Source organism: Hippopotamus amphibius, chromosome 17, assembly GCF_030028045.1.
Source record: "Hippopotamus amphibius kiboko isolate mHipAmp2 chromosome 17, mHipAmp2.hap2, whole genome shotgun sequence".
Classification (NCBI taxonomy): domain Eukaryota; kingdom Metazoa; phylum Chordata; class Mammalia; order Artiodactyla; family Hippopotamidae; genus Hippopotamus; species Hippopotamus amphibius.
This window is the reverse complement of record NC_080202.1, coordinates 12,380,228-12,401,577: the sequence shown is the minus strand read 5'-3', so window position 1 is coordinate 12,401,577 and position 21,350 is coordinate 12,380,228. Positions and strand designations below refer to the sequence as shown.

The 21,350-nt window shown below is 52.0% G+C and overlaps 1 protein-coding gene across 1 annotated transcript in view; it reads left to right on the top strand.

The window, feature by feature from the left end:
• The window catches only part of RAP1GAP2 (RAP1 GTPase activating protein 2), a 177,522-nt gene that overhangs the window by 67,059 nt on the left and 89,113 nt on the right, over window positions 1–21,350 (top strand). The window contains exon 3 of the mRNA XM_057715860.1: window positions 12,003–12,087. Coding sequence (XP_057571843.1) covers window positions 12,003–12,087 — 85 coding nt within the window. The remainder of the gene's footprint in view (window positions 1–12,002; window positions 12,088–21,350) is intronic.

Genomic DNA, 21,350 nt, shown 5'->3' with positions numbered 1-21,350 from the left:
GTCCAAGACGGTTTCTTCACTTATATGGACTGAGATAGATGTCTGGGACGACTGAGATAGATTTCTGGGACATCTGAGAGTTGGCTGGGTGTCTCTGTATTATGCAGCCTCTCCGTGTGTTAGCCATAGCACAGGGTAGTCAGACCTCTTACGTGCTGGCTTGCTTTCCCCGGAGCACATGTTCCTAGAGATCGAGGTGGACCCTTCCAGGGTTCCTATGACTCAGCCTGGAAGGTTAAGTAATATTACTTCTTTCCCATTCTGTCAGTCAAAACTGAGTCACAGGGTCAGCCCAGATTCAAGGCAGCCGCGGGGAGGGTACAAGGGCATCAATACCATTGAGGGGCTGCCTTTGGAGACTAGCTACCACAACTCCCCTCTCTCTTCTCTATTACCTCTTTCTGGAAACTTTCTTGGTCAGATATTGGATCCTCTGATGTTTTTACCTTTTCTCTTTCATTTTCCATGTCTTTGTCTTTCTGTCCAACTTTTTGGCAGACTTCCTCAACTTAGCCTTCCAATCATATTCCTCTTTTCTAAGATCTCTCTTTCCTGATCATTCCATTTTTAGCGTTCTCGCCTTGTGTGGTGCACATGCAATCTTGTCTTATGTCTGAGGCTATTACTTTATAACATATTTTGAAGTTTTGAAGTTTCCATTGGTTCCTTGCTTCGTCTGTTTCTTTCAGGTCCCTCTTGTTTATTTTGGTGTCTCTTGCTTATGTGGGAGGCTTTCCTCAAATGTCTGGCCACCTTAGCTGTTCCTCAGTCCTCAAGAGTGAGGTACTGAAAGTGGGTTGGGAGGCCTGTGTGCTTGGGCTGTCGTGTCAACTGGGGGTTTCCGTGCAGGGTGACCCTTGGGTAGCAAGCTGCCCTTTCCATTAGAGGAACCTAGACATTGTCTTTTCTCAGGGATGGTTCAGTTTCTCATGGTGGTGGTGGTTGGTGAGGTTATGTGGTTGGTGAGGAAGTGAAAGGTTGGGGGAGGGGGTCCATAGACTCAGTGTCTCAAGTATCAAACAGCCCTCCAGGTCATCCAGCCCCTGTCCTTCTTCTAGGCACTTATCTCTTCTAGGCTGAATTTTCTTCTTTCATTGCATTTGCCCATGTCATTTCATACTTTTTAAAAGGGCTTCAGAAGAAGCAAAATAAATACCCGCAATCAGTCTGATATGTTCATCATAAAGTCTCCGCAGCTTAAGAGTATATCTGTCTTTATCGCTACATCTATATCCATATTTATATCCATCTCTTCTAAAGGAAGTGAGAGAGAACTACTTAAAAATTATTTTTTTATTGTGATACATGTCCTGTGTCCAAACTGAATCGTGAAATAAGCACCCAGGTCAGGAAGTACTCACAGATTGGGAAAATGCTGATATTCTGTGCTTTTGTGACTCCCTGGCTTTATGATTTTGATTCTGAAGCTGTCTGGGGCCGTGACCTTGTGAGCTGGCTGCCTTTGCTCTGACCATGATGTAGCTCCCTCAGTTGAGGCCAGGCAGTGCCAAGCAGAACTACTGACCACGTGAGGGAAGCCGCTCACTCAGCAGTTTTCAAATGATGCAGTGCGTCAGGGGCTGGATGGCATGGCAGGTAGGTCATGTGCTCCGTGCTATGGAAATGGAGCCTCTTGGACGATAGGGTGACTTGCACGCCATCCTCCTTGGCACTCGCCCTTCCCTTGGTTATCAAATTCCATCCCGGCATGGTCCTCCCTCTCACCTCTCCTTTTCTGCCCTGCTGAGGGCTTCTGTTCCTTTTTGCCTTTTCAGCCTTACCTGTTCTCCCTGGGGGCCTCCTTTCCTCTCATAGCCTCATCCCCTGCCTCTGTTCTCCTTACAGCTGTCTCTCTGTTCAGGTTGCAGTTTTTTTCTTATCCCACCTGGGGATCCCAGGGGCTCCTGAACTACAGCACATCCAGAAGGGATGCTTTATCCTCTGCCTCTGCAAACCCAGTTCTGTGTCATGGTTGAAGCATCACTCATTCAGTTTTCTGAAACCCAAGTCTTTTCACGTTTTTGGCCGTCTCTTCCTCCTTTTCTCTTAGTCACCAAGTGCTCTTAGTTTTGCCTCTGAAGTGCCTGATGGATCCGACCCTTTCGTTTCATTTTTGTGACCATGAGCCAAGTGGAGCCCCTCCCACACCGGTCCTCCCTGTGCTCCTCCTCTTCCAGTCACTGCGTCCTCCTCTCTGCTGCCTGGAGTCCTCCAGCAAAGCCCTGCAGGTCGGCCGCCTGCCTTGCACGTCCATGCTCCCCTTTGCCCATGAGACAGAGTTCCGATTGCTCAGTGCCTGTTTCCCAAACCACCTTCACTGCTTCTGTCATGTGTGTGTGTGACACCTGTATCCGTGACGTAATAGTTTCCTTTAACTGGCTCAGTTTTAAAAACTTGAATGAACTTGTTTTAGAAGGCTACGTTAGGTCACTGGCATAAAAGGAAGATGAGGGTGGTGGCCTGCCACAAGTAGGAGGTCCCTGTAAAAGATCAGTAAGTGGCTGTTGCAATAAAGAGCACCCCAGGTCACCTGAGGTGCCCTCGAGGAAGCATGCCCCCCACTCTGGGAACGTGCGATGTGGGTGCTCTACCTGAACAGGCTCCAGCTCTTTCCGGCAGGCGGGGTGGCACCGTGGTTAACGTCGTGGACTGTGGAGCCAGACCGCGTGGCTCCAAGCTCTGCTCTGCTACTTTCCTGCTGTGGGAACTTGGGCGAGTAACTCAACCTCTCTCTGAGTCTCAGTTTCCCCATCTGTGAAGTGGCGTGAATGGTGTTTGCTGCAAAGGGTTGTTGTGAGTATGAGATGAGATAGGATAGGTGGGTCACTTCCAACAGTGCCTAGTGCACGAGAAGCCCCGAGGACCACCGCTTGCTAGTTTCTGCGTTTCCTTTTTGAGGGCCTGCTAAGTGCCAGGCGTGTGTTTCCCCTGCAGCGCCACAGCGCTCCTTGCTTTCGCTCCTCTGTGCCTCTGTTCAGTGCCTTTCCCCTTCCTCTTTCTCTCCCAAACAGATGCTGGCCTTTCCCTCCAGGTCTGGCTCAGCCGTCACCTCCTCGGTTACCTTAGCTTATCTCCTAAGGAGACCTGGCCCCTCTTCCCTGTGTGCCCCCAGCTCTTTTTTCTGTATCCGTTTTAACCCATAACCCACAGTGCACATTAGTAGGTGGGTCTTTCACGTGGGTGCGCTGTGCCTTCGGGATGGCTTTTGAATTTTTACTTCTCCCGCCCAGATTGTCTTCTCAGATGCCTGTAAATAATCTTGATGTCACCGCCCATGCTAAGACACGCAGCCCATCCTTGGTCCCCAAGAGCTCAGGCTTAAAGGACACGGGAGGTGCTGGCCAGTGTTCTCCTTTCAGATGCTGCTGTGGCACTTGGGCCTGGCAGAGCTGGCTTTCTCACTGTGTCCGAAAGGAGCCATGGAATTGGAGTCGGAGATCTTGGGGTTGAGAACCGACTCTCCAGTTCTGGCTCTGTGACTCTCAGGCCCACACGGAACCCCTCTGAGTCTCCACTTACTCATGTGTGAGCCCTACGTTACCAGTCAGTTCTAAAGCTTGTCTGTTCAGTAAAGGTGTATTTCCTCAGGAGTGCGGAGGTTTGCCCGTGTGGCTGGGTTGGTCCATCCGTTCTGAGCTGTAATGCCGGGAGGTGGGGGTAGGCTGTGTCACCCCTGGCCGGGGGCCACATCTGGTTCCCATGGCTGGTCCTGTCGTGTGCTGCTCCTCTTGGCACCTGCCCTTTCTCCTATCTCTGGCCCAGGGTAGGGATTCAGGAGCCTCTAGGGAAGGGCAGTGCCGTCCTCCCCCTACAGGCCCAGAGAGAAACCAGCATGTCCTTTGCAGCTGCAGGCAGGAGCAACGCCCCGGCCTTCGCTTGGTCCTGTGTGCGGGCCTGCAGCTGAGCCACACCTGGCACACCTGCGCAGCCGCAGACCTGTAGATCCCACCTCTCCCCGCCCTCACACAGGGCCCCGGAACTCATGCTTTATAAAGGTTTGTCCAGAAACCAGCCATGCTTCTGCAGGTTCTTCCTGAGATGTCATGACCTTCTCACCTCCTGCGCTCGGGCTGAGGGGATGGGGGAGCTACACGTCTTCTCAGGAGAAGGAGAGAGAGGCTCGCTCTGGGGTTTGGGCATCTCCCTCTGCCTCTTCGGGCCTCAGTGTCCTGGCCACCAGGATTAGAAGTCTGGTGGCTTCTATTGGTTTCTCCTGGGGCTGTTGGTCTCTGCGTCCAGCTGGTCTCCGACTCCAATTCCGTGGGATTGGGTGTGCACGATGGGGTGGGGGGGGGGTGGGGGGGGTGCATTCCCTGGGGAGTTTTGCATCCTCAAAGGTCCAGAGTTGTGCTCTGACTCTCCTGGATTCTCTTAGAGTGTGCACGGGGATGGGCTGTGTCACCAAAGCCAGCGCTGCCAGGTGCTAACAGGTGAGCAACACCTGCTCCTTCCCAAGGGGCTCTCCAAGGGGGGATTGGGACTCAATCCCTCCACCTGTGGGAGTCGTTCTTTTTTTCTTTTTTATTACATTTATTTATTGGTTGCGCTGGGTCTTCGTTGCTGTGTGTGGGCTTTCTCTAGTTGCGGTAAGTGGGGCTGATCTTCATTGTGGTGCGCAGGCTTCTCATTGCGGTGGCTTCTCTTGTTGTGGAGCACGGGCTCTAGGTGTGCAGACTTGTGTAGTTGGAGCACGCGGGCTCAGTAGTTGTGGCTCACGGGCTTAGGCTCTGTGGCATGTGGGATCTTCCTGGACCAGGGATCGTACCCCTGTCCCCTGCATTGGCAGGCGGATTCTTAACCACTGCGCCACCAGGGAAGTCCCTGTTGGAGCCTTTCATTCCTGAATCCTGTGCCCCCTTCCCTCCCTCCGCCCCAGGCCCATTCTGCTGGGCTGGCGTCCTTCTCCCCTTCTACATCGGCCGCAGCACAGCTCCGACAGTAACGTCCTCACCTCCATGTCTGTGCCCTTGGGGTTTGGAATCAAGCCATGTGCACACACCAGGACATGGTGGCCCCCACACAGTGGCTGGACTCTCCTGTCTGAAGTATGTGGGCATCCAAGTTCCCCCAGATTTGGAGCCATCCCTGCCTCCTCTCTGACCTCTGATTGGCTTTCTGCCTTGGTGCCCCTGCCACCATGCCCACTCCCTCCACCTTATCTGATGGCAGCCTTGACAATGACAATGGCAGCCAGGTATAACGTTTTTGCCGTGTATCAGGCATTGAGCTAAGTGCTTTATAGGCCTTATTCAGACCACCCAAGGAGGCGAATATTATTATACCATTTTACAGATGAGGAAGCTGAGGTGGGAAGAGGCGAGGTAACTTGGTCAGGGTCACACAGCTAATCTGGGGTGGCGCTGGAATTCAAATCCAGGTCTGTTGGACCAGAACGCCAGGGCTCTTGGTCCACTGCCTGCCGGCCTCCCTTGAGCCTGGAGCCTGGCCTCTACTCCAGCATCTGCCAGGCTGTCCTGTCGTGATGGACAGAACTTCTTGGATGTATTTCCCAACCATGGGGATGCCCCCGCACTGCTGGCTGCTGGAGTGGGGGCTGCGTGATTGTGCTGCTGCCCTCGGGTCTCTGTAGACAGCAAAGTGGATTCCTCCGGGCAGGGACCCCAGCCCACACCCAGCCCGGTCCCTGCTCATCCCTCCCTCTGGCCCGGCTTGCCCAGTGACTTAGAGGAAAATTGTCTAAGAGTTGAGCGCAGTTTCCCTGAGTGCAGTGCAGGGAGCAGGCGTTGGGAGTTAGCCTGCCCATGCTGCAGAGGGGAAAGCAGAGATGTTAAGACTCTGAGGGTCCAGCTCGTCAGAACTAGAGCTGGCGGGAGCCAGTCCTGGCTTCTAATTCTCTTTTCTTCCCCTTGTGTCTCCTTCTTATGATGATTTCTCTGGAAGCGTTGACATTTCATTTTGTGTTATTTTATTTCCTAGTGTTTATGGTCTAGTTGGTTATGCAGGATTTGGCAATGTGAAAAGTTGGAGCTCCGAAACTCTCTCCTAAATTCTTAAGTACTAAGTACTTAAGCAAGTACTTAAGGACTCTGGGAGTGGAGAAGAAAGGCATTGCTTTCAGCAGGTGGGACGAGTCAGGACACTGTGCTCAGCCTCTTCAGCATTGCCGGAAAGCAAGAACCTGCGCACAGCCTGGGGCCCCGGGGCTCCGGGGCCACCAAAAGGCAGCCAGAGAAGAAGATAAAGCAGCAGGAATGACAGAAATGGAGCCCATTCCATCCCTTCATTCTTATTCCTTTCTAAAAAATTGAGGTATAATTTACATACCATAAAATTCACCCCTTTTAAAGTATACAATTCAGTGGTTTTTAGTTTATTCACAAAGCTGTGCAACCATCACCACTGCGTAGTTCCAAAATATTGTTGTCACCTCAAGAAGAAACCCTGTACCCATGAGCAGACTCTCCCTACTCCTTCTGCCCCCGGCCCCTGGCAACCACTCATCTACTTTCTGTCTCTGGATTTACCTATTCTGGACATTTCATGTAAATGGAATCACGTAATATGTGGCCTTTGGTTTCTGGCTTCCATCATTTAGCATGTTTTCGAGATTCGTGCATGTTGTAGCATGGGTGAGTACTTCATTCCTTTTTATGGCTGAATGATATTCCATCATGTAGAGGGACCACATTTTGGTTATCCATCCATCGGTTGATGGACACTTGGGTGACTTCCACCTTTTGGCTATTGTGATAATGTGTCTCATTCCTTTTAGTTTGATTTTCCTTGGAAGCTCTTCGTAGTGGCCAGCTGTCTATGTTTCTCTAGCTTGGCTACTTGGAAAGCAAGAGAAAGCAGGGCGGAGCATGGCAGGGTGGCTGGGGAGCTGGAGTAGTGAGAGATGCAGACAAGGGGAGCGTGTAGGTGTGGGAGAAACCCTGTGCCAGAGGGAGGGCTTAAACCTGGCCCCAGAGCCATCGGCTGTTACGGGCGATTGTTCCTGTTGTTGATTATTAACCGGTGGTTATGATCCTGATGGTAGGTCCCCGGGGCCAGAACTGGTGCTTATTTGAGATGCCAGAAATGTTTTCAAAGCCTCGTAAACAGCCCTGGACCCTTGCTTCTCTCTTTCCACTCGGAAACCTGATCACCATTTTATGAGTCATAATAATAATGGTCTACATTTGTATAGGCCTTTATATTTTATTTCACAGCCATTATGTTTAATTCCTCAGAACATTATCACTCCCAACTTTGCAGAGGAAGGAACTTCGGCACAGAGAGGTGAGGTAATTTAACCAAGGTCACACAGCAGGGTAGCAAGTAGAGACAAACCCAGGAATGGCTTGATTCTTAGGGTAGGTCCCTTTCATAGGAATGTGGGAGAGACGACAGCTGCAATGACTTCAAATGGTCTGGGACAGAGACATTGGCGGCTGGAGGTGAGGACCCTGGGGGTCTGCCTAGTTCCCTGTGAACAGCACCATCTGGGTGAATCATCCCCCTGGTTTCTCAGCTTCCCCTCCTGGCTCTTTGATCATTTCCTCCTGAGATTTACATTTGGCTGCAGCCAGGCAGGACCTCTCCCGGCCTCCCTGAGCCTCCCAGCTGGGGAAAGAATCCCTGAGTGGGGACCCTCAGTGCCACACAGCTCTGGGGTAGAGGGATGCTGAGTGGGCAGTGCCTCCAGGACCCCCAGAGGCCGGAGCCTCTCCTGACCTGCTCATTCACACCTGCTCTAACCACCCTTCTCTTTTAGCTGAGCCTGTACTCTCCCTCCTTCCCTCCTCTGCATCTGCCACCAACCCCGCCTCTTGTGGGTTCCTGTGTGGGTCTGGGACCGCATGACCTTAGAGCTGCCGGTGAGCTGGCTTGGTTGGAGAGGCAGTTTTCAACCTAGGTGCCATGACCCGTGCCAAGATCACTGTGGGTTACAAGAAAGTCATTACAAATAATAGTGAGGATACCACTTCTGCTAATACTTTACCTTTTGCTTGTAATAAATTAGAACAGATTCAAGGTTATCTCTTGATATAGTCATGTCGCTCTCACCACTCAGTGTGTGTAATATGTTTGCCCGAGAAAGGGCTGGAATTGCAGTGAGCACCGTGTTCTTACTCTGTCTTATCTCAGCACCAGCTGGTGGCTAGGTCGGGCCTGGCTGTCCTTGGCAGGGTGGCTCACACGCAAATGTCATTGGTTGTGAGGGCTGGGGCAGGGTGAGGCCGAGCCCAGCTGACCGTAGCAGGGGAAGGGAGGCTGAAGCAGGGATTTCATCCTTTTTGGTTTTGGTCCTCCAGTTACAAAGCCAAGGCTACAACATGGAACTTGGGCAGTGTATTTGTTTCCTAGGGCTGCTCTAACCAACTACTACAAACCAGGCAGCTTAAAACCACAGACATTTATTGTCTCAGTTCTGGAGATTAGAAGTCCAAAATCAAGGTGTCAGCAGGGCCCTGCTCCTCCTGAAGGCTCCAGGCAAGAATCTTTCCTGGCCGTTTGTAGTTTCTGATGGTGGCCTGCACTCCTGGGCGTTTCTTGGCGTTCCAGCTGCATCACTCCAACCTCTGCCCCTGTTGTCATATGATGTTCTCCTTGTGTGTCTATGTCTTCATGTGGCTACCTTCTCTTCTTATAAGGACACTAGTCATATTGAATTAAGGGAGCATCTTAATGACCTCATCTTAACTTGATTGCATCTACAAAGACCCTGTTTCCAAACAAGGTCACATTCACAGGTAGGTTAAGACTTCAGAATATCTTGGAACTTCCCTGGAGGTCCAGTGGTTAAGAATCCATGCTTCCAATGCAGTGGGGGGTGCAGGTTCGATCCCTGGTCTGGGAGCCAAGATCCCACATGCCATGCGGTGCAGCCAAAAAAAAAAAGACTTCAAAATGTCTTTAAGGGAGTTCATGATTCAACCCATAACAGCAGTTAGCTCTTAAATAAGTACCCTTGGCTGCTAGGAAGGAGGGCTGAAGTCGCGAGTAGTGTTGGTGCAGTATGTGGCCCATCCCCTCCCATAAGAGCCATTCCAAGACGTCTAGGTACCCAGGCAGGGTGGATTCTAATTTGCGGCCATTGTGCATGTGCTCTGGGTTCTGATCTTTTTGAGGGTGGTGGTCGTGCCTTCTGCCCAGGCTGGCGTCCCCTCTGGAGTCTTGGACAGGGCCCAGGAGCTAGCAGGAGGCCGATAGCCACGGGTGTTCCTTCCTGCTCCAGCACCTTCCAGGCTGCAGGCATCATTTGGGAAGTCATTCTGGCAGATGCCCCATGCTCCCACTTGATCTCCTCACCACTCCCTGGAGACTGGTTCAGGGAGAACAGGCTGGCTCAGGGGAGAGGGGCTCAGCCCACGAAGGGATGCGTACGGGGGCCCTTTGCTTGGGACCGAGGACCTTGGTAATGATCTCATCTGCTCTGACTCTGTGGGCGTGAACATCTTCCACCTTATGGAGAGAACCGGACAGTGTGACGAGGCATATGAGGGTCCCCTGACCGCTGATATTAAAAGCCTGCTGGCATTGCCCTCCTCTCGGGTTTGTTTTCCCAGAGAGCCAAGGTGGCTATTGGTCAAGTTTGCCTACAAGCCATCTGCAGGGGAGTAAGCCAGAGGCCCTCAGCTAACCCCTAACAGTCCTGTAGACTCTGGTTTGGGGCGTGCCTCCCCTCCCTCCCCTGCATGGTTTTCCCTTCCAGGCTCCCAGTGCCACCCCACCGAGGAGCTGCCCTGTCCGTCCTCACCTCGGGGGACCTGAGGGTGATGCTCCCCTCCTCTGAGCATCTCTCCTGCCTCCCCTTTCCCTCATCGTGACTCTCAGGATGCAGGCCCATTGAGGAGCAGTGGCTGCTTGGAGAGGGTAGCGTGGCCGGAGGAAGCGAGCTTGTTCCCGACCCAGCTCTGCTGAATCCACAGGCAGGCGAGGGCCAGAGCAGCTGGACGTTACCCACCATGGGAACATCCGAGGCCATAAATGGGAGGGGACGCCGGTGGCTCTGCTGAGAAGGAGCTGCATCTGTTCCTTTGTGTGTGAGCCAGTGTGTGTGAGCATGTGTGAGCGTGTGTGAGAGCACGTGTGTGTAAGCATGTGTGCGCATGAGCATGTGCGTGAGCGTGTGAGTGTGTGAGCATGTGTGTGGATGTGTGGGTGCGTGTGTGCATGTGTGTGAGAGCACGTGTGTGTGTAAGCGTGTGTGTATGTTTGTTCGTGTGTGAGTGAGAGCATGTGTGTCTGTGTGTGAGCCTGTGTGTGTGAGCGTGTGTGAGCATGTGTGTGAGCGTGTGCGTGTGTGAGCGTGTGTGTGTGAGCGTGTGTGAGTGCACATGTGTGTGAGCCTGTGTGAGTGCACATGTGTGTGAGCCTGTGTGTGAGAGCGTGTGTGTGTGAGCCTGTGTGTGAGTATGTTTGTTCGTGTGTGAGCGAGAGCATGTGTGTCTGTGTGTGAGCCTGTGTGTGTGAGCGCATGTGTGAGTGTGTGTGCACATGTGTGAGCATGCGTGTGTGCGCGCACGTGTGAGCGTGAGTGTGTGCGCGTGTGTGTGTGTGTGAGCCTGTGTGTGTGTGAGCCTGTGTGTGAGAACGTGTGTGAATGCGCATGTGCGTGAACATGTGTGTGTGCGCGCACACGCGTACACACACAGGCACAGGTGTTGAGTCTTGGCCTTCGGTTGCTGTGCTAGATGCAGTCTGGATCAGGAGGGAGGGGACCGCACTCTCCGGTCGTCAGAGTGAGCCCAAGGTCCAGGAGGAAGGGAGGAGGAAGGCAGGAGGAGGAGCAGAGGGGGACAGGCAGTGTTGAGGTTAATCAGGTCACGAGGGTCCTCTGCCACGCCAGGTGCTCACACAGCCTCCTTCCCTGGCTCCTGGAGGACCGGCTGCAGGGACAGGCGGGGGTTGTGCCACGGGAGCTGGGCCTGCCTGGGCGGAGGGGAGCCGGGCCGGGGTGGCGTCTGGGAAGATGGAGGGCGGGGCCCTGTAGGGAACGTGGCTTCTCTTATGAAGCGGGCTTGGGGTTGGAGCTGTCACCCCCGTTGGCAGGACATGGGCTGGAACAAGGTCCAAAAGCGTTCTCTCCAGGCGGCAGCGGGGGTCCTTTGGTCATTTAAGTGGGACCAGGTTGGGGGCTGACTCTCAGCTGCTGCAGGGTGGGGCTCTGGAGGAGGAAACAGTTGCAAAATTGGGGGCTTTGTGGCTCAGCCTGGTCTTCTTCGGCTCTTAATAGTTATCCTTGCCTCTCCCTCCTGTCCCAGGGTGTAGCCAGGGCACATCCTGGACGCCAGAGTCCCTTGTCTGGGGACTCCCCAGGTTCTGCCCAGCTGGCCCTGTTGCGTAACCATGGCTCGGAAGGCTTATCCATGGCACACATTCTCCCTGCTGATTGGACTGTAAACTAGCACTGCCTGGTCACCAGCGAGGGCCAGATGGAAAGTGGGGAGTGTGTGAGAGCAGCGGACTTGTCGCAATCGTGTTGTCATGGTGACACAACTCTGTTTAGCTGCCTCTCCACGGTCCTAGCCCACATGGACTAAAATAAGTTTTACCTGCAGCTTATGCAGCAGGCAGCCCTGTCTTCCCAAAGTCAGCTGTCTGACCAGGGCGTGTGTGTGTGTGTGTGTATGTGTGTTTAGGGACAAAGGGGCCCTCCAGGGAGAATGAATTGAAAATGTTTACCCCCCCCCCGCCTTCTTTTCCTACCCAGTCTTGTATCTCTTTAGACCCATGGTTCTCAGACCTCAGTGTCACAGTCACCTGGAGAGATTGTTGAAGCACAGATTCCCCGGCCCCATCATTGGAGAGTCTGGTGTGCACCTGAGAATGTGCATTTCTAACAAGTTTCTGGGTGATGCTGATGTTGCTGGTGCAGGGACCACACTGGGAGTCACGCTGCCTTAGGTTTTAGCACATCCCAGCAAAGACATGCACTGGCTCTACTTTCTGCATGTGGTAGACTGTGTCCTTAAGCCTGGCTGCTGTTAGAGGAAAGAAGGATGGTGCAGACAGGCCCCCACTCACCTCTTCTGTGTTCTGTGGCCTCCTCACAGGAAGCAGGAGCTGGCCAACAGCTCAGATGTGACCCTCCCAGACCGGCCGCTGTCCCCTCCTCTCACTGCACCTCCCACCATGAAGGTAAGAGGCTTGGGGCTGGTAAGTGGGGAGGGAAGTGGGCGGGGAAAGTACTGTCGCTTTGGCCCCAGGCCCGGCTGCTTCCGTCCTTGGGGGCCATGAAGTGTCCCCACACCTCTGAAGGCAGCGTCCACTTGAGATTACCAGTGCGGGAGGAAAGTGTGACTGTGAGATTCGGGGGTGTCAAGGGGCGGTGAGGAAATAGACTTGGGCTGAATGGGGTGGGCAGGATGCTTGATGATTACCGAGAGGCCTGTGGGACTGTAGTTTCCGGAACAAGGGGCCCAGGCAGGAGTAAGTGGGGACACTGAGAATACAGCTGGGTGCCTTATGGGGCTACTGCCTAGAAGGGCTGCCTGGGGCTGGCGGTGGGGAAGGAAGGGTCCTGTGGTTTGGGACCCTCCTGGGACTTGAATGGCACTTGTATGCTGGTCTACCTGCCTCTGACTGGTCCCCCGCCCCGGGCTGGCCCTGTCACCCCAATCTCTGTGGAGGAGTTGCCTTGGAGGTTCTGGGGAGCCAGTAATTCTTTTCCTATTAGCACTTCATTCACAAGTCTTTTTCCTGGGAGACTATATCCCAGGACCTCGAGGGGGCTACATCCTCCCCACACTGAGCTCTCCTCCTGTAACGATGTCTTCCTGGTAGGGTGGCCACATGTGCCTGAGCTGGCCCTCAGGGAGGACTTTGGTTCGGTATTCCTGCCTAGGCAGCAGTGTACCTCCCTCCTCCCCTCACACTTTGCCAGGTGAGGACTAGTTCTGACGAAGTCACCTGCTTCCTGAGTCATCTAAGGGGACATCTAGGCCAGCCCCCATCTCTGTCTTGGGGCTCTGCTACAAGGTGACTCACAGGGAAATAATTAGGTATCTCCTCCCTGCGAGTCCCTGTTGCACCCCCTCTTCCCTGATCTAATCTGTTGAAAAGTGATACCCTCCAAGGAAGCAGATAAAAGCCATCTCCCAATTATCATCCCACATTGAATGCCCACCGTGCACAGAGCTGTGTGGTATGCACTGAGGGGCAATATCACAGGATGGCAGTTAGAGCCTGTCCTGGTTGAATTCGGAATTGGGGAGTGGGTGGGGTGCCGGGCTGACCTAGGAGACAGCTCTGCTCTCCTCCTGGTGGGGTACCCAGGGGCGTTGAAATGCAGACCACCTTCATCAGCTTGGTCACAGTGCTGGCATCCGAGACAGGTGCTGGGGTGGCTTGTTTCCACAGGGTAATACTGAGACATCACCATTCTGAGTTTTAGCTCTTTGGTCTGCAGAGTTGGGTGTGGGATGCTTGTCTGTGTGCTCATGGATGGCAGGAGTTTGCAGGGAGGACTTTTGAAAGTCTCCTAGGAGGAGTCACTGAGTTCTCTTGGCAGGCTTTACTTGTGTGCTCATTTAATTTACTCAACACCCAGTATTTATTTGAATGTTGTATTAGTCAAGACTCTTGGTGGCAAGTGACAGAAACATAACTTACTTTGGCTTAAGCATAAAAGGAAATTTGTTGCCTTTGTAATGGCAAGTATAGACTCCAGGCATGGCTGCATCCATGAAATCCGTCTCTTGCCATCTCTTTTCTGTGTTTCATTCTTTGTGAAGCTCTGGCTCTGTGGTGGCAGATGGTGACAGCAGTTCCTACTTGCTAAGTAACTCCAGTGGAGAGAAGAGTATCTTTTTTTTTTTCCCCAGTAGTTCTAACAAAAGTCCCAGGGAGGAAGCTCATTGGCCAGACTTAGGTCACATGTCTATCTCTGAACCAATCATTGCGACTGGAGAGATGGAAGGCTCTGATTGGACAGACCTGGGTCTCTTGCCCACCATGTAAATTATAAGCATGGAGAATGTTGGAGGGGTGGTGGTTTAAAGGAATACTGAAGGTGCTACAATGAGAGGAAGAGGAAACAGATGCAGGGCAGGCAAGATGAACAGCTTTCTACTACAAGTGCTGACCATGTGCCAGTTCCAGTGCTGAGCACTGGAGACCTGGGAGCATCAAGGCAGTAACCTCCTCTTCTCCTGGAGTTTGTCGTCCAGCTAGGGAGACAAAAGTTGAAAAAATAATTTCAAGAATGAGGGATGGACAGTTAGGTGTGATGAATGTTCCAAAGGAGAAGCACAGCATGGCTCAGGGACAACATAAGGTCTGTAGAGGGGAGATCTCACCGAGTCTTGGAGAGGGTCAGGGAGGGCTTTGAGGAAGTAATGTTTAAGCTGAACCCTGAGAGTGGAGTAGGACTTAGTGAAGCAAAAGTGCAGTCATGGTGGAGGAGGGTGTTCTAGATGCTTGTTACTCAGAGTGAGCCCAAGAGACCAGCCACATTTGGAAACTCCTTGGAAATGCAGAATCTCAGGTCTCACTGGAGACCACTGAATCAGAATCTGCATTTTACTAACATTCCCTAGTGATTCACGTGCACATGACAGCTTGAGAAGGACTGCATCCCCACTGAAGCAGGAGAGAGAAGGTTGTTCTGGAGAAACCAGAAGGGCCAGAGCACCCATGGTTGGGGCCAAAGAGACAGACCCTTGGAAGTTTTGCTAAAGATTTTGGGCTTTATCCTAACTAGGGGCATTGAAGTCATTGAAGATTTTAGTCAAAAGTCATCTTGTGTGGAGGACATGTGGGAGGGAAGCGGAGTGGAAGTGGGGTGAGTTGGGAGGCCACTGCAGGAGTCCAGTGGGGAGAGGATGGTGGCCTGACCCTGAGGGGCCTGTGAGGTTGTTTGGAAGTGGTTAGATCTCAGAGATCCCCTAGAAGGTGGATTGGTGAGTTATGAGGATTTGGGGAGAGGTAGGAGGCAAGAATGGTCCCAGCTTTGGATCAACTGGGTAAACGATGCAGCCATTCTCTGCGAGGGAGTGACCCAGGAGGGAGGATGAGCACTTAAGTTCTAAGTGCTGAGTTGGACATGCTTGAGACACCAGTCGGGGTGTCAGTGAGCAGCTGGGTATTTGGGGCCCAGGCTCAGAAGAAGGGCGTGACTGGAGATAAAAATCTGGAGTCATTTTTGTAGAGGTGGGAATTGAAGCTGGGGGTGGAGGGGTGGGTGGGGTGGTGAGCTCTCTAGGGAGAGGATGGAATGAGAAGACCGGAGATTCCTGGGGTGGCCTTCCCAGGGAACGGATGACGTGGAGGAGGCTGGGGACATGGTGGGAGGGATGGGCAGATGTGTCACCTCTGGTGGAGGGGCCAAGTACCATGTGGAGCTCTCAGTGGCCTCTGGGGTTAGTGGCCTGGCGGCTACTTCAAACTACAATACTCACTAACCTCTCCCCAGCCTGCTCAGCACAGAGGGGGCAGCCTTTTCGAGACTGCACTTACCAAGCTGTGTTGATGGCCCAGGGCATCCCTGCATTGAGTTCAGGGCAGGGACCGCGTCCAGTTCTGTGGGTCCCCAGTTCTGGTAGATGTTTGTTGGGTGTTTATTGTGTGTTGACTATTCTGGAATCCAGCTTGGAGGAGCAGGCACTTCCTTCCCACTCCTCTGGTTTTGTTTGAATCTCCTATCCCAGCAGACCCTCTTTCTCCTGGTAATACTTTTCCAAATTAAGCCTGAATACAGGGGCTTCCCTGGCGGTCCACTGGTTAATCTCTGTGCTTCTACTGCAGAGGGCATGGGTTCAATCCCTGGTCGGGGAAGTTTTGCATGCTGCACTGTGCAGAAAAAAAAAAAAAAGCCTGAATACATGTGTTCTTCAAAGTGTGGACTGAAGCCCCCTCCTTCCTTATCAGTTTCACATGGAGTCACCTGTGCAGATCTGGGCTCCCGCCTATGGTGTCCTCTCCAGGGTGGGATTAGGCCTGGAGAGGGCTTAGACACCTCCCAACTTTCCTAGGTTATTACTGCATTGAGGTCTGAGACACCGAGGGTGGAGGCTGGAATCTCCCCAGGGTCACTGGCCCTGGAATTCTATCAGCTCCCTGACGTCCCAGCATCTGGGCACTGGGGGAGGGTCTTCCTTGGTTCCCTTGGCAGTGCAGGCTTGGGTTAGGGGTGGCAGTGAAACTCCTTTGGTATTGATTAGCTTGGAAGTCACAAAATGTCAGGGATGGGTCATCCATTTCCTTTTTAGGGAAGCTGGAGGCCAGGAGGTGGGAAATGACTTGGCCAAGGTCCCACTGAAGAGAGCTGTGTTCCTCCTACAGTCATAGAGTAAGTTCAGTTCTAAGACCCAAACCATTCTTGATAAGATGTTCTCATCCCACCCCCTACACCAGGGACAACTTTCTCCTAGTTGCTTCCCCCATTGGGAAGGGACTGCTGGAGCAGAAGCTGGCCTCCAGCCCGAGAAGCACGCCGGGGGACCCTGCTCCCCCCCCCAGCATGCCTGCTGCAACTGATCCTTTATGCTACCTCCCCCACCTCTCTGTGCTTGTGGTTTTCAACGGGACTTTTTTTTTTTTTTTCTTTTCTCGCTAATATGAAACTGAGAGAAAGCCACCAACGAGATGCTGAGCAGATGGGCAGAATGAGAGCTCAGGTCCCAGCCAGAATTCAAACTGTGGATGGCGCAGGGTGGGCTGGGAGAGGGGTTTGGGGCTGTCTCCGTGGGAATGCTGTGGTTTGTCTCCAGGCCCACATTTTTTATGATCTGGTTTTCGTGCCCACGTGGACCACTGGGCACCCAGGAGAGGGGGGCTGTGCGCCCAGCATTGCGCTAGTCCCCATGGGGTCAAACCAAGGCCGCCATCCTCATCTCTCAAAGAACCTGCTGTCTTCGGGGGGCCTTAACTGAGCAGAAGAAACCATATGGCTCAGCATGTGACGCGCTGCGGTGTGTCATGTGGCTTCTCAGAGGGGGGAGAGGAGTGAGGACAGCTTCATGGGGAGACGCGTGGGGGAGTTGGAAGGGACCCTAATGGCAAGCATGGGGGTTGGGTGACTCCCTGGGATGGACCATGTCATAGCCTTTTGGGCTTGAAGGAGTTGTGGTTGACCGTCCTGATTCTTTTCCAGCTCATGGTAAGTGCACGGGGCGTGCTGTTGACGGCGGTGATGCTGGGACTTGGTGTGACCTCGATCCCAATTGTCACACTCGTCTCTGGAGCCCCATCAGGCCGGGTCGGTTGGGAGGTGACCCTGGCTCAACCTTTTCCATCCCTCTTTGTGCAAGTCTCAGGGCAGCCCCCTCCACCCCAGACCTTCTCCTTTCCCGAAGAGAACAAGGAGGCCTGGGGTGCCCAGCGTGGGGGGAGCAGAAAGTCTCGTTCCTCCTTTGCCCCCCTGGTACTTCGCTCTCCATCACTCACTGGTGCCTTCGAAGCCCTCAGCGATGGGTCAGGCAGATGCGAAGTCCCCAGATGTTGGGGAAGAAAGTGGAGGTCAGAGGCGCCTTCTCTGTACTCCCTTCGTCCCCTTTGGGCAGAGCTGTGCTGGGTCTCTGCCTCCTGCCCTCCCGGGCTCGCCAACTGCCCACCAGCCACTCTCTCCTGGGTGGGGAGGCGCTAGGGATTCCTTTCCAGCTTGCAGCACTACCGCAAGCCTGATACCATCTCTTACTTTGCCTCTGGTTCCCGCCCCCGTCTTCTGTTCTCACTGGAAAAAGAGACCACCCCCCTCTGTCAGGGTTGAGTGGTGGGGTGTCAGCGCCCGTCAGATCTCCCAAGTTTGTATGGACAAGGTGAGGAGACGCTTGTGGGAAGGATATTGGATGGAGGCAGGAAGGGCTCAAGGACACCAGTGAGGGGTTTGGTTTCCTCTCTTTAGGAAAGCCCTGCATTTGCTCCCCCCACGACCCCCGCTGCAGGAGGTTCAGCTGGCTTTCTTGTTGGCGCTCCTGGGAGAGCTGTCTCTGGTCTCCACACAGACCCTGTTTATGTCTCCGGTCCAGATGCTGTCTCCTCAGGAACCACCTCCCAGGAGGCCTCTGATTTCATACAGGCCAGTGCACAGGGGAGCCCAAGGGCAGTGCAGATGTGAAGGAGCTTACCTGGCTCTGCATCTGTCAGGGGTCACCTTGGAGGCTGAGAGCCACGAGATGTCTGTGTGTGCACCACCTGCACGAGCCCACCCTCTCATGTGTGCACGTGTGTATTGTACCTGACTTTGTTCACTGTTTTAAGGCCAACGAGCCTACACTTCTTGCAAATTACTTTAGGTGTAACTGGATTTTAAAAAATTTACATACATTGAAATGCATAAATCTTAACTGAGTACTTTTATTAATGGATACAGCCATTCTCTGGTTTAGATATAGGACCTTTCTGTTCGCACAAAATGTTCCACTGTGTCCCTTCCTAGTCAATCCCAATCCCCACCTCGGGAAGCAACCAGTATTCTGATTTTTTTTTTTTTTCACCGTAAATGAGTTTTGCCTGTTCTAGAACTGAATTGAAAAGGAGTCACGTAGTCTGTACTTCTTTGTGTCTGGCTCAGCATAATACCTGTGAGATTCACCCATACTGGAGAGGGTATCAGTAGTTTGTTTCTTTTTATCCCCACGGTATGAATATAGCACAATTTGTTTATTCTCCTGTTGAGGGACATTTGGGTTGTTTCCAGTTTTTTGTTTTGTTTTATTTTAAATAAATTTATTTTTTTATTTTTTTATTTTTTGGGGGGTACACCAAGTTCAATCATCTGTTTTTATACACATATCCCCTCCAGTTTTGAGCTATAGTGAATAGCCAAATGCTCTGAATGTTCTGGTATAAGCTTTGTTTTGCTTTTGACACGTGTTTTCATTTCTCTTAGGTAAGTACCTAGAGGGCAATGGCTGGGTCAAAGGGGAGGTGAATATGTAACTTTATATGAAACCGCCAGACTTTTGGCCAGGTGGTTGTACCATTTTATGTCCCTACTGGCAGTGTCATGAGAGCTCTGACTGCTTCACTTCCTTGTCAACATTTGCCATTGTCAGTCTATTTAATTTTAGCCACTTGAGTGGGTGTGTAGAGAGGGGTATTTCATTGTGGCTTTAATTTAGATTTGTCTGATGACTAACGACATTGAACACTTTCTCATATGCTTGTGGACCATTCTTTCAGTTCCTTTGCCCCTCCTGTCCCTGTAAAATTGGGTTGTTTGTCTTCCTGTAGGCATTCTTTACATATTCTAGATACAAGCTCATTCCTTGTCTTAACGGCGTCTTTGACAAACAGAAATTTTAATTTTGATGATGTCCAATTTATGGATTTTTTTTTGTCATTCTGTGTCTATAGCTTTATGCATCCTAAGAATTCTTTGCTTACTCCGTTATCACAAAGATTTTCTTCCATGTTTTCTTCTAGAAGCTTTCTTATTTGAGCTATAGACTTAAGATCCATCTCAATTTAATTTATGTATTTTTACTTTTTATTTTTTACAATAAACTGCATGTATTTATTTCTTTTCCTTTTTTCCCTTTTTTATTAATTTAAGAACTTATTGCATTTCAATTTAATTTAATTATGTGGCATGATATAGGCATTGGTGGCCAGCAAGCCCTGTACTTGCCCAGACTCGAGACGGACGAAAAAGCCCAGAATCAGTGACGGAGACATTGATGGTTTAATGGACAAGGGGGTCTTACACGTCTGAAGCGAGGTCATGGAGTGATACCCCACTGGGTGTGGCAGATGAGGGCAGAACAGGGCAGCAGTCTTCACTACCAGAGGGGAGAGGGAGGTTACCAGCTATAGGGGGAATGACTTGACATCAGGTTGGCTCATCAGTTACCAGGGAAACCAGCAGAGGAGTGCATCCTTCACTGCCCCTTTGCCATGATAAGCGATCATGGTGGAGATGTTCTGATCTAAAGATTAGAACAGTCACTAGCTGGGTTGGGGGCGAGTATGTAGGCATATACTGGTTAGGCTCAATTACTAACAGAGAAAGTCTGTCAGGTGAGTAGGCTGTAGGTGAGACAGGGACTGATCGAGCAGGGGGATGTACAGAGAGCAAGAGAAGAGCCATCTCTGATCATACAGGTGTCTAGGTTCATTTACTCCCACATGGACATCCAGTCATTGAAAAGACTTTGGGTTGCTTTGGTCCCTTAGTCAAAAATCCTCTGGCCATATACATGCACCCTGCATGTGTATGGTTGTCTCCGTAAGCCTTGGTGTTTCTCTAGATCAGGGATGGCAAATTGTGACACTTGTGCCATCCCTCCAGTCTTCTGCCCCTCTGGCAGATGTTAGTAATGATCACGGCACCCTTGCCCATGAATTTAGACGTGGTCTCAGACTCGCTCCAACAAAGCCCTGCAGGCAGCCACCGCCAGTCATTTGGAGCTGACGTTTGAGATGAATTGCTTCTGGCATCTCTGACTGAACGTGGCGGAAGAGGTTAAGTTGTTTGCTCGAGGTCCCACAGCTGGTGAGAGCAGAGCCAGGATTTGGACTCAGGTCTGTCTGTATGGCTCGGAAGCCTGTGCTGTTTTAACCACACTCCAGACTGCTTCCCATGAGTCATGTGAGCACGGTACTTAATCTCCCTGACCTCCAGTTTCTTCCCCTGTGGAATGGGGCCAATGGCCACCTGGAGGAGTGGGTGTGAGGAGTAATGAGGTAAACCATGAAGCAGCTAGTGTAGTGCTTAACACATAGTGGGGGCTCAACAAGTGGTTGTGATAATAATGATGATGGTGATGACGGTGATGGTGATGGTGATGATGATGGTGATGATGGTGGTGATAATGGTGATGGTGATGATGGTGATGGTGATGATGGTTATGATGGTGATGGTGATGACGGTGATGATGATGGTGGTGGTGGTGGTGGTGATGATGGTGATGGGGATGGGGATGGTGATGATGGTGATGGAGATGGTGATGGTGATGATGGTGATGGTGATGGGGATGGTGGTGATGGTGATGGGGATGGGGATGGGGATGGGGATGGTGATGATGGAGATGGTGATGGTGATGATGGTGATGGTGATGGGGATGGTGATGTAGTTCTTGCCCTTGAGAAACATATAGAGGGCTTCTCTCTAGGGAACTGGGAGCCACCAGCACATGAGAGTCCCTTGCCTGTTCCCATGGAGGCTTCTGAGCTGGAGGCCCCAGGGAAGCCCTAGAAATTGCTGACGGAGCCCAAACCTCCAGCCTTGACCTAGGCATCTGGGCCACTTGGGTCTTATTCCTTCTCTCCTTTATTTTGGGGGAACAGGCCAGCTGGGCTTCCAGAATGGTCTCTCTGGGAACCCTCTACTCCTCTCCTTTGATTCTCCAGCCCATCTCCCTTTCCTTCTGACAGGCCACATGGTCTCTCCCATCATGGAGGTTAATCGAGTTCCTTTGACCTGGACCCAGATCCCTCTGAGGGATCTTTCTCAAAAAGGT